General features: G+C 39.7%; 1 protein-coding gene across 2 annotated transcripts in view; it reads left to right on the top strand.

The window, feature by feature from the left end:
• ACAD11 (acyl-CoA dehydrogenase family member 11) overlaps positions 1 to 13,617 on the top strand; it is an 80,759-nt gene extending 67,142 nt beyond the window's left edge. For both annotated transcript variants that reach the window (XM_046673308.1, XM_046673316.1), the window contains 6 exons: positions 491 to 576; positions 2,389 to 2,460; positions 3,357 to 3,511; positions 10,387 to 10,503; positions 11,366 to 11,475; positions 12,368 to 13,617. In XM_046673308.1, the coding sequence (XP_046529264.1) occupies positions 491 to 576; positions 2,389 to 2,460; positions 3,357 to 3,511; positions 10,387 to 10,503; positions 11,366 to 11,475; positions 12,368 to 12,476 (649 nt within the window). In that variant the 3' untranslated portion in view covers positions 12,477 to 13,617. The remainder of the gene's footprint in view (positions 1 to 490; positions 577 to 2,388; positions 2,461 to 3,356; positions 3,512 to 10,386; positions 10,504 to 11,365; positions 11,476 to 12,367) is intronic.
• The last annotated feature ends 1,862 nt before the right edge of the window (positions 13,618 to 15,479 follow it).

Here is a 15,479-nt window from a genome sequence, read left to right as displayed (position 1 = left end):
TGTCACATATTTGTATTTCATAATTATTTTGCTAAAAGATATATTTAGGAAACATTTTTAGGGAGTGCTGCTGTGCATTCTTCACTGTGGAATTTCCTATATTAAAAAGTGTTGCTCAATCCTCAGAGCTGTTTGGATCAGATTATAAAACATAAATTTTTCAGAACTATCTAAGTAATTAAGTGATTAGATGTTTAGATCAAAGGCTAAGTCTTGAAACATTTACTATTGTATATCTGTTCCCAGTTACCACAGTTGAGCAATGAGAAGCTGCAATCAAATAACTGTCACTTATTTTCAAATTACTGTCATTGTTCCAAATCCATTGCATCCAACTGTGTTTGATATATGTCTTTTACAGTTACCATTCCCGACATCATTGCTTACATGATTACATAACTGAAGATATGACAACTGCGACTCTGCCTAACATCTGTTTTATTTTTCCACTTAGCAAACTTTTCCTAACATCTGTTTTTCTTTTGACCAGACACAAACAACACAGCATGATTCTTGTTCCTATCAACACACCTGGAGTAGAAGTAATACGGCCATTGTCAGTTTTTGGCTATATGGGTAAGTACTCGATCACATGTCCATGCATTAGCAAGCAGGGAGACTGGAATATGCAGTAACATTGAAAGGAATCGGTAGCATTTCAATGTATGAGATGTGTTCTTAGAAATCTCTTGGCGCTGACGATTGTCTTAATATAAATGCCAGTGGAGTTCAGAATAGAGCAAATAAAGAGAGGTGGTGCAGCCTTCTACCTCATCTGTTTACTTTGGGAAAGGGCAGATTGTATTCAAGGAGTAACAACCCTGCCAGTCATCTCTCTGTCATCCAGGAGATAGGTTAATGAAATAGACATAGAAAAATTAAATCTAGATAATCCACAATGAAATTCATTTCTGTCTTCAAGTTTAGCTTTCCTAATCAATCAAACTATAAGAGCTTTAGTAAGCACTGAGTTTTGACTGATTTGAATGCAAAACTTTTCCTTCCTTCTGTCTGTGGGTGGAATTTCTAAGAAGCAAGGATACTTCTGTTTCCTGCGACCCACTTCAGGCTCATGTCCATTGTTTCCTTGCTGCTCAGGTCATTCACTCAGCAAGTATCCGGTGAGTGCTGAGCACTCTTCTAGGTGCTTAGAATACATTACTGAACACAATAGACTTAAGATCTCTGCCCTCACGGAGCTTACATGCTGGGAGAGGGAGACCGGCAGTAACTACAAATACGTAAATAAGTAAATTCAGTAGCATGTTAGCAGATGATAAATGCTATGAAAAAGTTCATTGAACTTCAGGTTCTGTGATGACCTGGCTTTCTCTTTATTGTTGAATATGGCTAATGAAAATGTTCAAGTAGCAGATATAAGACTTGCAGTTTTATAGAACATCTGACATCATCACCTTCTGTAGGATGCAGCTGTAGAATGCACCCACAGGTTAAGTGTAGTTGGCAAGATGGGGATGAACAAGCTCACTGGAGCAATTGTGCATGGGAAATTGTTGGGTTGCAGAGCAAAAGCCTGAAAGACCCTGAAAATGGGTATATAATATAGGTTGGCTGCAAATACCCTCCATTGTAGAGCCTATGATTGAACTTTCAGTATGACAAATTCACCAGCACCTCTCCAAGTCCCTCTGCCCAAGGCCAAAAGAAACAGTGTGGAGACGGTTGATTATAAATGTCTATTCTGACAGGAAAAGGGTGTGGAGGAGATAGCATGAGGTTATCTCCAGAACTTGGCGGGGAGGAGGGTGATGTAAAGACAGGAGTGTGAATGTGTTCCCAGTCTCAGTCAAAGGTCAGCGTTTCCAAGAGGCCAACACATAGTGAGCAAGCCTAGACTGGGAGTAACCGTGCCTGAGGGTCCAGTCTCTCCTCCGTGTCTGCAGCTCGGCTCGCTCCGTCCCCACAGGCAGCCTCCTTGTATCTTTAGGCACTGATTTCCACAATGATAAAATAAGAAACCTGAATTACATTACTCACTTTCTTTTGAACCATTGGAACCTTTTTTTTTCCAAGCAGAATTTTCTTTGGAAGTCCATATATAAAAAACTTCAAAGCAGCAGCAATAATAAAATAGTCTAATTGGAGCTGTGGAGCTGTCTTCCATTTTCATTGCTTTACAACTTCAAAGAATGAGTTTGAAAACCTCTGGATCAAATGATTTCTACAATCCCTTCTAACTTGATGAGTCTTCTGGGCTACGGGTGCTGAGGGTTCAGGGCGCAGGTCTACCTAGTAATGTCTGTGACATACGAGGACACTTTAAAATCCTGCATTCAAAGAGTAATTATACTTCAGCAGATTAATTATACGTGACGATTTTTTGGTGAACTCATTTTGCTCTTTAAAATTTTATTTTCTATTTTATAGATAATTTTCATGGAGGACATTTTGAGATCCATTTTAATCAAGTGCGAGTTCCTGCCTCCAATTTAATACTAGGTGAGATAAGTTTGGAAAATGATTCTCCAGTATTGTGTATTAAAATATATTCAGGTCTAAATCTGGAAAAGATAGGAAGTCTCCCTTAATTTAGATACTTTCCCCTTTTACTCCATTTATAAGGGAAAAATTTTCCATTTTATAGATTTTCTTACATGGAATAAGTGTTTATTTGTTTGATGTGGTTTTGTATATCAGATCAATTGAAACCATAGCTAAATACAAAAATTACACAGTTCAGAGCAATACACTTTTTCCTAAAACATGATCTTCAGGCCTCTACTTGTTTTAAGAAAACCTCAGTACTTTCGGAATTCCAGGCTTACATACACATTAGAGGCATAAACAACTTTGAACGTTGTATGCCTGGAATGACTCCATCCTCTTGCTTGTTGTAATCCCACCCAACCTCGGAAAACATCTCAAATGCCACCTCTTTCAGGAGGGTTTTTGTGTTCCTCATGCCATCCACTCAACAAGCCCTAGATGCCTGCCAGGCCCTGAGGCTACAATCTCTCCCTCCTTTGCCTTTCTTTATCCCTGTCCATATCCCTTGTCCCTGGCTTCCTTGCCCCCTCTTCTAGATTCTAAACTCCTAGGGTAGGACCTGTGCCTTATCTACATTTGTAGCCATCTCAGCACAAATAAAGTAGCTTATGCATAGAAGGTATCAAGAGACAGTTCTCAAATTTGATCAAAATCTTTAATGATGGTGGTTTAAGAAACATAGAAATCACAAGTTCCATGAATGTATCATGAACCTTATTCTAGAACTGACTTTTTTTGTACCAGAATGCCATCTTTATTGAGGGCAGCTCATCATTTTCTCAGGGTTTGTGAAAATAACAAAATAAATGGGCTGTAGCCACTTTCATGTTCTCCTTCCTTTCTCACAGGTGAAGGTAGGGGATTTGAAATTGCCCAAGGCCGCCTTGGACCTGGCAGAATCCACCACTGTATGAGAACAGTAGGTTTGGCAGAATGCGCTTTGCAGATCATGTGTGAACGGGCAACACAAAGGGTGGCCTTTAAGAAGAAACTTTATTCACATGTAAGCATGATTACTTATTTGAATTTACTGTAGCCCAACGCACTACACTAACCTCGAACCAAAACAGCATTTCTTGGTCCGAGAGAGATTTCCTCTACATAAACAAGGTGATTCTTGCCCAGAAAGTGTATTAATATCTGTATTTAAATATAGTCTGATGAGAGAGATTTATCTTTGTGAAAGATTAAATAACTCCTAAAACACTTCAACATCTCAGCACATGGAGTGTGGACAATTCCTTCAACTTTCTCAGACTCCTTCTCTAGAGAACCTGGTACATTAGCACTCTCTGTGGACAAGAGAGAGCCATCATAAGGAATAAGGATTGCCTTGTTCTTTGGCTTTCTGGAAGGAATTAGGACACATAAGTATAGAGATATAGTAAAACAGCCTAAAACTCAGTGGAAGGAGAGAGATCTAAAAATGAAATGAACTGCTTCAGGAGGAAGTGAGTTCCCTGCTGAGAAATACAACTAGAAATGGGACCAACATTTGGTGGGATGTTCATGACTTTTTCAGTTCTCATCCATAAATTATGTATTACTGAGTCTGTTGTTTACAAAGCACAATAAATAATATAGTTACATGCGGGCAATATAATCAAAATTAGGGAATGTTTATGAAGAGGGAAAAGAAGCTCTTGTTTCCTTGGAATAAGACTCCCTTGGGAAACTTCTTAAGAGAAGTGGGATATCCAAATCATTCCCCAAAAAGCCCTTCTAACTTTTAAGAAGGCGAGAAAAGTTAGTATTAAATATTTAATGCTTAGGATTGCTAACGTGTTAGCGTTAGGTCAAATGTGATGAAATTGTCTATGTGTTTGCTGGACATGCATGTTTCAGTACATTGGTCCCCTTGTAAAGTACATTTGTGACCATCTTATAAAATTTTGCAGTATATTTTTTACTTTTAATTCCTATAGGTTATGTTTGCTTTTTGTGAAATATTCTTCAGCATATCTGTGATTTAGTTGTAACATTGTTCTTATGGAAAAATACAGCCTGCTTTATGACACACACCTAGGAATAATTTGTGGGGAACCTCTTTAGTCTCCGGCAAGGGCAGAGGTTCATCTGTTGGATGGGGCCTGTGGGAGGAGGTGAGAAGGTTGACCTTTGGGGGCCATGGATACAACTCGACGCTGCTGCTGGAGCAGGAGCTGAAGAGCTGCTCCCAGCTCTTCTTCAACTGTCACTTCTTAGGCCTTTCTCTTTTCAAGACTGCCATCCAAACCCTGGAGCAGGGTGAGGGGGGACACGGAATGGTTGACGGACAGGCATCTTGAACACAAAGCCCTCTGCTCAAGGGTTGCTTTCATGAGAGATGTTTTAAGACTGTACTAGAGGAAAATTTCCTTCCAGCTTTTTAGAGTCAATGTATCAAGCAGAACAAGCCTGGACTTTTCAAAAATATGCCTTCCTTCACTGGAGACTTCTTGCATTTGGCACAAAGAAAATGATCTGGCAGAGGCAAGAGAGATGTGTGAGCATGTCATAAACAGAAATCTGGGCCTGCTTTTTGTTTTTTTTCAACTTGTTAAAGGAACATTCCATTTTCCTGAATTTGGAGACTCCTTCCAGCTGCCTTCTAAACTATCACAGGCGCTAGAGCAAAAAGTTCTGTATCCAAGTTCTGTCTTAGTGAATAAATCTGGCAACCCCTCAGGGCACTCGGTTTCTGCCCATTTAATGTTTTTCAGCAAATCTAGGGTCTGTAGAGACCCAATCGAGAACACTTTCCTTTATTCTAAAGCTAAGAAGTAAATGCATTTGGGGTCTGTTCATGAAGTGATACTCACCCAGTTTTACAGCCATCAAAAGGATACTCACTGACCGCTGCAGGCTTGTTTGAAGTTGTTAATTCAGGGCCTTGTTTCAATCTCGAGGGTGGAGGCGTCCAAGAGAAATATATTGTGAGCCATAAATGTAATTTAAAATTTTCTTGTAGCTACATTTTTAAAAAGTAAAATGAGGGGCCAGCCCAGTGGCACAGTGGTTAAGTTCACACATTCCACTTTGGCAGCCCAGGGTTCTCTGGTTCGGATCCCAGGTGCAGACCTAAGCACCTCTTGTCAAGCCATGCTGTGGCAGCCATCCCACATATAAAGTAGAGGAAGATAGGCAAGGATGTTAGCTCAGGGCCAGTCTTCCTCAGCAGAAAGAGGGGGATTGGCAGCAGATGTTAGCTCAGGACTAATCTTCCTCAAAAAAAAAAGAAAGAAAAAAAGTACAATGAAATAGATGAAATTGATTTTAATGATATATTTTATTTAACTGAATATAGCCAAAATATTATCATTTCAACATGAAAATATTAATAAGGGGCTGGCCCCATGGCCTAGTGGTTAAGTTCAGCACACTCCTCTGCAGCACGCAGGTTCACAGGTTGGGATCCTGGGCACAGACCCACCCCACTCGTTAGTCATGCTGTGGCAGCAACCCACATATAAAAAATAGAGGAAGATTGGGGCTGGCCCCGTGGCTGAGTGGTTGAGTTCGCGTGCTCCACTGCAGGCAGCCCAGTGTTTCGTTGGTTCAAGTCCTGGGCACGGACATGGCACTGCTCATTGAGCCACGCTGAGGCGGTGTCCCGCATGCCGCAGCTGGAGGGACCCACAACTAAAGAGTGTACAACTATGTACTGGGGGGCTTTGGGGAGAAAAAGGGAAGAATAAAAGCTTTGAAAAAAAAATAGAGGAAGATTGGCATAGATGTTAGCTCAGGGCTGATCTTCCTCAAGAAAAAAAAAGAGGAAGATTGGCAATAGATATTAGCTCAGGGCTAATTAGCTAATTAGCTCAGCAAAAAATATATATATATGTGTATATGTATTAATAAGGTATTTTACATTCTGTTTTTTAATACTGGTGGGTGTGTACTTACACTTATACTATGTCTCACTTCAGACCAGACATATTTCAAATGCTCAACAGCCACATGTGGTTAGCAGCTATCACAGTGAACATCACTGGTAGGGAAACTGATCAAATATCCACTGCTGAAGAAATGTACCAGAGCTAACATGACCAGGCGTAAAGGTGGCTGTGGAAGGTTAATGTGGCTCACATCAGAACTCTGTACTTGTCTGCCGGTCAAACTTATCTTAACAAATATCATTCTCCACTGTAAACACCAGTTCTACGGTTACAACTGGGAATAAAGAAAGCCCAGTGCTGCCAACTGGAAGCGTTTCATATGTCTCCTGAGTTTCAGTGCTGAATTCTGAATCTGGCTGCTTGTGGGATTTATGGTGAGGTTTTATCTCCACTTTCTTCCACTTACCTCCCCACTCCTCTTCCAAGTTCTGACCAATGGAGAAAACTCAGAGAAAGTTCACTACGCCAAATGAGAAGCAAATACCAATTTTTTAAATTAAAATTTTTATTTTGAGATCACTGTAGATTCACATGCAGATGGGAGAAATAATACAGAGAGATCCCTTGGACCCTTTTACCAAACCCTTTCTATAGTTTGGCGATGGTAACATCTTGCCAAACTATAGAACAAGCTTAGAGCCAGGATATTATCTTTGATACAACCAAGATACAAAACATTTCCATCACCACAAGGATCCCTCGTGTCGTCCTTTTATAGCCACGCCCACGTCACTCTCACACCTACCTCCTCATTAACCCCTGGTGACCTTTAATCTGTCCTTCATTTTTATAATTTTGTCATTTCAAGAATGGAATCATACAGTACGCACACTTTTGGTGTTGGTTTTTTTCACTCAGCATAGTTCTCTGGCGAGTCATCTGGGTTATGTGTATCAAAGTTGGTTCCTCTTTATTGCTGAGCAGTATTCCTTGATTGACTATTTGCCTATTGAGGGGTATCTGTGTTGTTTCCAGTTTGGGGCTGTTACAAATAAACCTACTATAAACGTTCGTGTACAGGTTTTTCTGTGACCATGTCTTTATTTCTCTGGGATAAATGCCCAAGAATGCAGTTGCTGGGTCATATGGCAGTTGCACGTTTCATTTTTTAAGAAACCACCCAAGTCTTTTCCAGAATGGCTATACTGTGTTTCATTTTCACCAGCTGTGTATGAGTCATCCAGTTTCTCCACATCCCCGCCAGCATATGGTGGTGTCAGTATTTTTTTATTTTAGCCATCTGGTAGGTTTATAGTGCTATCTCATTATGGTTTTAATTTATATTTTCCTAATGGCTCCTCATGTCAATTGCCTTTTCTTGTGCTTATTTGCCATCTTATGTCTTCTTCACTTCATGTCTTAGGCCTATGTTTTACCTGGATTGTTTGGTTTTTTATTGTTAAGTTTTGAGAGTTCTTGGTATATTCTAGATAATATCCTTTGCCAGATATGTGATTTGCAAATATTTTCTTCCACTTTGTAGCTTATCTTTTCATTCTCTTAACATGGTCTTTCACTAAGCAAAAGCATTTCATTTCGATGAGCTCTAATTTGGCAGTTTTTCTTTTATGGATCGTGTTTTCAGTGTCAAGTCCGAGAATGCTTTGCCTAGCCCTAGATCCTGAAGATTTTCTCCTATAATTTTTTTCTAAAAGTTTTACATTTGAGTCTGCAATGTCTTTTGAGTTAATTTTTGTATAAGGTTTATTTCTTTGCCTATGGATGTCCAAGTGCTCCAGCATCATTTGTTGAAAAGGCTACCCTTCCTTAATTGCCTTTCTCAAAAATCACTCAGGCATAATTGTGTGGGTCTATTTCTGAGTTCTCTGCTCTGTCCTATTGATCTATGTGTGTCCCTCTGCCAATACCACCCAGTCTTGATTACTGTGGTTATATAATTAGTCTTAAAATCAGGAGGACTGATTCATCTCACTTTATTCTTCTCCCTCAGAATTGTTCCAGCGATTCTAGTTCCTTTGCCTTTCCATATCAATTTTAGAATAATCTTGTCTATATCTGCAAAAAATCTTCCTGAGATTTTGATAGGAATTGTGTTAAACCTATGTATCAGTTTGGGAAGAATTGACATCTTTAGTATGTTGTGTCTTCTAATCCATGAACACGGTATGTCTCTCCATTTATTTAGCTTTCTTTTTATTTCTTTTATCTTCTATGTGTAGCTTTCAGCATACAAGTCCTACACATGTTTTGTTGTATTTACATCTAAGTATTTCAGTTTTTTGAGTGATTGTAAATGATATTATGCTTTTAATTTGTGTCCATGTGTCCTGATTTTTTTATATAGGTGCAAAGGCAGTTCAATGGGGAAAGGCTAGACTTTACAGTAAATGGTGTTGTAACAATTGGACATTCATAAGCAAAAGAATGAACTTTGACCTAAACTTGACACTTTACACAAAATTTAACTCCAAGTGGAGCATAGATCTAAATGTAAAAGGTAAAAACTTTAAAACTTTTAGAAGAAAACATAGAGGGAAAATCTTCATGACCTGCAATTAGGCAAAATGTTCTTAGACATGCACCAAAAGCACTACCCATAAAAGAGAAATTGACAAATTGGACCTCATTAAAATTAAACACATTTGCTCTATGAAAGTCACTATTAAGAGAATGAAAAAAGACTACGAGAAAATATTTGCAAATTACCTATCTCGCAAATGACTTGTATCCCTAATAAAGAACTCTCTGGACCCAACAGTAAGAAAACAAACAACTTAATTAGAAGAAATGGGCAAATTATTTGAACAGACATGTCACTAAAGAGAATATAATAGATGGCAAATAAGCACATCAAGTGGTGATCAACACCATTAGCCATTAGGGAAATGCAGACTCAAAATACCATGAGATACCTCTGCACACTGTTAAAATGGCTAAAATAAAAAATGCTGACAATACCAAGTGCTGATGGTTTGGAGAGCAACTGGAACTCTCATACACTGCTGGTGGGAATTCAAAATGGTACAGTCACTCTGGAAACTGTTTGACAGCTCCTTAAAAGCACTTACCACATGATGTAACAATTCCATTCCTTGCATCTGCTTTAACAAATGAAAAGGTATGCTCATACAAAAACCCATATGCAAATGTTTACAGAAGCTCTGTTAATAATCACAAAAACTAGGAACAACCCAAATGTCCTTCAACAGGTGAATGGATAAACAAACTGTGCTTCATCCCTACAATGAAGTACTACTCATTGATTAAAAGGAATGGACAGTTGATACACAGAACAATTTGGATGACACTCAAAGGCATTATGCTGAGTGAAAGAAGCCAGTTTCTAAAGAATACATGCTGTATGATTTCACTTATATGGCATTCTGGAAAAGGCCAAACTATGGTGATTGAGAACCAATCAGGGTTGCTAGAGGTTAGGAGTAGGGGAGGGTGTGACTAAACAGGGGCAGCAGGAGGGAGCTTTAGGGGAGATGGAACTGTGCTGTATTTGATTGTGGTTACACCATGTGTTAAAATTCATAGAACAGTTCACCAAAGAAAAAGCTAACTTTTACTAAATAAATAGTAACACAAAAAATGGCTCCCGGACCATCCCCCCACAAAAATTGTCCTAGGGGTTATCCAGATTGTCTATAAGCAGGTCCGCGACCATACATTTATCCAAATTTCGATGAGACTGTGCGATTAGCATTCAGGAGGGCCAGTGAGGAGTGTTCTGGCAATAAGACAGTTGCTGAGTTCAGCCTTCTTGACTTTAGACATGAAGATATCCAAAATAAATGATTTTTCAGAGCAAATAAAATTTCTAAAATCGGCCAGTGGTAATTGCAGCATCCCATGGGTATTTGGTGGCTGATGTATATCAAACGAATTGACTTTTCCATTTAAATATAGAGAGTAAGGCTTGGGAACAGTTCTTGGCCTAGAGAGTGTTCTCACCAAACTACAAGGCTGTGTTACGTGTGGCCATCAGACATCGGCTCATCTCTTCCTTTTTGCTGCCCTTTGCCTGCTGCAGGAGGTGGTGGCTCACTGGATTGCTGAAAGCCGCATTGCTATTGAGGAGATCCGCTTGTTGACCCTAAAAGCAGCCCACAGCATTGACACTCTGGGCAGTGCTGGAGCTAAGAAGGAGGTGAGGCCCCTTGGACTACCAGCTGCCAAGCCTTCTCCAGTTCCTCGCACCCACTGGGCATTTCGGGTTTCATGGCGGCTTGATGGCCCTCGGAATATTGGAAGCTTCCATGTGACTTTGGTTTAAAGATTATAAATGTCTATCACTTGCTAGTTTTCCTTTCACTAGGCTGCTTTAGGAAATGATTTTCAGGATGCAGAATATCTTCAGCATTCTTAAGATGCAGCAACAGGCAGAAGGGAAATTCTGGACTTTATACAGACTTGGAATTGTACCCAGTATGTCACTTTCTGCTAGCCTTGTGACCTTGGGCAAAGTAAATAACCTTTCTGCTTATGGCCTAGGGTTCTAGTGAGGAGGGACCGAGATGCTGTAGAATGCATAGCACTATGCTGTCACATAGGAAAGGTTTCATAACAGGCACCTCTCATCCCCTGCCTTCTTATGTTTCTGGCTTATACGGACTAAGAATATGATCATTTAATTCTAAATAAGCCAATAAAATTGCTAAGAGAAAACTAATTAATAAAGACTCTTCAATTCTTTTTATGATCCCTAAGGTGATGAATGTGATTTATCCACTGCCTGAAATCCTTTTGGAAACAAGGCAAGTTATAAATAAATAAAATGGGATTTGGAAGGGATATCTCTTTCCAGAAGGTCTGTATTGACTGAAATATGGCCATTAGCTGCATTAGAACAGATCTCTTTGTTGGCTTTCATCAAAGATCCTGTTTCAGTGGTGAATCATGTGGGAAAGTTCCCTTGCTCATTTCACAAAGAAAATACAGATTATATCAAATTCTGCCACATTGTGTATTGTCTAAGAAAGGAACATTCTTTTTCTATCTTGCTTATTTAGATTGCAATGATTAAAGTGGCTGCCCCTCGGGCCGTCTGCAAAATCATTGACCGGGCCATCCAAGTGTGTGGAGGTGCAGGCGTTTCCCAGGATTATCCTCTGGCTAACATGTGAGTGAACGTCATTTAATAACCATCCACGTTTGATAGGCTTGGGGTTAAAAATCATGCCTTGACACTAATTGTTTAAGAAGAAAATAAAGATACTAACTTAGTTTAAAGTAAAACTGAAGGCTAAATGAAGTAACATGGGTGCTTTCATAGAGAGCTCAGTACCAATAAAGAGTTGCTCTTATGATTATAGTGATCATTTCACTCAGTCATGTTAGCTTTTACACTGAGGGGACGCACTGGGGTTCCTGGGCTATGGAGAAATAGCATGGGGCTCACCCTGAAACAGGAAGGGAAGGAAGGGAGCAGAGACTGCCAAAGGGAGCCCAGAGCCAGGCTTCAGTATGTACTTAGAACGGTTTACCACCTCCACGCGGAGGCCTCAGCCCAGTCTGCAGCAGTGCATGCAATGACATCTCCTGTCCAGATTCTGGTTGCCCATTGCCCATCGCCACACAGTGACAGTGCCTCCTCCATCACACTGGAGGTAAGAGTCTGGTGCCCCATCACTTTTTAACCTTAAGAAAGAACTAAATCTGTAGCACTATATATTTATAGTATATAAGTATTATATGTTTATACTTCACTGCCTGGGGCTTACCTAAAATAGCTCTTAGTTCGAGCAACTTCTGTTAACCTATAGCAAAGCAAGACTGAGATTAAGCCCACCGCCTTGTGCCATTTAAGATTCCACTTCCCAAGGTGAGAACTTCCAGATATTTCAGAAATCCTTGGGCTTATCTTCCTTGATTTTCCCTGTGCTGTCTTTTTCATCACTGCTTTGGTGACACTTCAGAAATTAACAGTCTTGGCTTAGAATCAGAGCGACTGATGTTAAAGTGTCACATTCCTCTCTGATAACTCCTGCCATCCCCGCTCTTTGTTTTTCCAGGTATGCCCTAACGCGAACTTTGCGCTTAGCAGATGGGCCGGATGAAGTCCACCTCTCAGCAATCGCAGCGATGGAGCTGCGGGACCAAGCCTTGAGAGCCAAGGTGTAGGGAGGGGAGCCGCCTCACCTTTAGACAGTCGTCACGGGCTCCAGCATTGGAATCTTCTTCTAGTTTTGCAGCAGCTTGAGCACAGGATTACTCACTTTGGGTAAAGATTTGATCTTTTTTGACCATCTGTCTTGATGAGTAGGTTTATAATTTCAAGGGTCACACGGGTTAAAGTTAAAGAAGAAATTCCATAGCTGTCATCATTCAGTCTCATTCCTAAGTTTTTAGCATTTATGTTTTAAACACGCAACTTGTAAAGAGATAATGAGCTAAATTGGAGAACTAAAGCATAGGTAGAAAAATATTTTCACATTTTGATTCTCAGGAATTGTTCCATTTAGATAAGTATTCAAGGAATATTTAATCATTACTTCGTAAAAAATATAGCGGGATCTCCTTTTTAACACTGGTTTCAGCGATTGGTTTAACACTTTGTAGTAATGTTTGCACTGGAGAAAGGCGCATGACTGATTGGGTCATTTCAGAGTTCCTATCATCATAAGCCTCTTCATAATTCAACGGAAGCATTTATACATAAAATCTGAATGCAGCTTAAAGGTTTCTAGAAAACATGGCATATTATGAGGAAATAAGACTAGGAAAATTTTAAATTATTTATAATATGTTGATGAGAACAGTGAAGAGTTTAAGCTACGAGGAAGTGATTTTGCTTTGAGAAGAGATCAGAGACAGTCCGCTCTGAATGCCATCCTGTTAACAGCCTCAGCCGAAGCAACATCTGTGTGGCTCTTACATCACCGCTGTCCAGAACAGCAGCCTTTGGCTGCATGGGACTCTTGAGCACTTGAACTGTAGCTAGTGCAACTGGGGAACTGAATTTTTATTTTTTTAAATTTTAATTAATTTAAATATTGATTCTCAACTCAGTTACTGGAAAACTTTTAAGTATGCTTGGAATAACTTGGGTATGTGAATTTACTTTTTCAAATGTAAATTTTATGAAATCTAAATACAGAGCAAGTATTTTGAATGAAAATTTAGCATCTGAATTAAAAGACAAAGTGTAAAATCACCAAATTTTGCAGAAATTTTAGTATGAAAAAAGTAAAATATCATAATAAATACTTTTTAAGTATTGATTACATGTTGAAATGATAAAATCTGGAAATATTGAATTAAATAAAATATATTATTAAAATTAATTTTACCTATTTCTTATTACCTTTTTAGTGTGGATGCCATTGGGATAGTAACTGGTAAATTTTTAAATCTTCAAATGAAAGTATTTTTATTTCTAAGACCTTAAAACTGTTTTATTAGAAAGCATACACATCACATGAATTTACTGATGTCCAGAAATTATTTCAACTGTTATTTAAATGTCTTCTTGGAGTGGGGTGGGGTACCGGCATTGGACAAAGACCTGGGTTCTGATTCCTTGTGTGTAATGTGGCCTCTTAAACATTTGCCTTTGAGCCTGACCTCTCTGCACCTCATTTTTCTTTCTGTACCTGTTGAAGGTCTGTTGTGACAGTCACGGAAGCCATATAGAAGCACCTTGATATTTGTGACCACAATAAAGTACTTTATAGGGTATCCTTATTTAAAGTGGATAAATCTTATAACCCAAGCTATTTAACCTTATTACTAGTTTTAAAAGTTATGACTTAGAAGAAATCAGGATTGTTTCTGAGCAATTAGAATTAAAAGTTATGTCTGGCACTTATAATCTAGTGATATTGTTCTCCTCTGACTTTGAGGAAAACTGCCTAAATTGGTGGTTGACTTATTTCAATTATCCATTTTTATCTAAGCCTGTCATATACACAGCCATCCCTAAGGAAGTCACTCCATGTGATCGCTATTCACCTTTCTCCCTTACCCTTAATTTATTCAGATAAAATGTTATAAAGAATACGAAGGGTTGTTTTGGGGCCAGCCTGATGGCTGAGTGGTTAAGTTCATGAACTCTGTTGCAGCAGCCCAGGGTTTCACCAGTTTGGATCCTGGGCACGGACCTAGCACCACTCGTCAGGCCATGCTGAGGCAGCGTCCCACATGCCACAACTAGAAGGACCCACAACTAAAATATACAACTATGTACTGGGGGGCTTTGGGGAGAAGAAGGAAAAAAAAAAAAAGAATAGGAAAGGTTATTTTGAAAGGGAAAATTCCAGTCTCCAAAGGATAAAATAAGAAAATCAAGGGACCCTTTGCCTCAGTCACAATGAGTGAACGGACTGACTGTAAGCATGGGAGCCTCAGAGCCATTTCTAGGATCTCCTCAGGCTGTCACCAGGAGTCATTATGCAGCAGTCCCCCGGACAGTCGGCGAGGTTCAACATGCATTTGAAACCACGTGGTTTTAAAATGAAAAGTTGCACTTTACAATAACCACATGGCAGGAAGGCAGGAAGAAGGAGCCCTCACCAGTCAGCACTTTACCCATCAAGACCTGGCCAAGATGAAGACCTGGCCAAGATCTGCGTGTGGTCGGCACAGGGAGGAGGGGCCTGTGACTGCCCCACAGGGAAGTTACCATGGGGCTCCACACAAAAGCACACAAGCGGTCCTGGAAGGCATGGCAGTGCCTGTCCAGGGAAGTAGCTAGTTAAAGATCTCTTTGGTAGCTGATGTTTCAAGCTTTGAGAACACACAACAGAAAGTTCGGCTGATCACAAGGAGCGGATTTCCTCATTAGCCCGTAGTTATTTACAAAGGCCTCCCCAAGTCCACACCACCCCAGCTCTTCCCACATCTGTGGTCTACTTACATGTCATAAGCATGCTCGTATTTTGTCCAAGAGAAGTAAAGTGGTGAAAAGCAGCGAAGTCCATAGATAGGTTGCATACGGCTTACAAAACCAACCAACCAACCATTTTTCTCATTCTTCTTGAATTAAGCTACAGCAGTTTCTGGTAAGTTCAGAAGGAAGGCACTACCTACCCAGGCTTCTGAAGTAATTTATATTAGTAAAAGTCTTAAATAAAGGTATTATAGAGTAAAATGTCTGCTATGAACAGATGCCCTGTTTCAGTCAAG

The sequence above is a fragment of the Equus quagga genome, chromosome 1, assembly GCF_021613505.1.
Source record: "Equus quagga isolate Etosha38 chromosome 1, UCLA_HA_Equagga_1.0, whole genome shotgun sequence".
NCBI lineage: Eukaryota > Metazoa > Chordata > Mammalia > Perissodactyla > Equidae > Equus > Equus quagga.
This window is presented reverse-complemented; position numbering and strand designations above follow the sequence as displayed.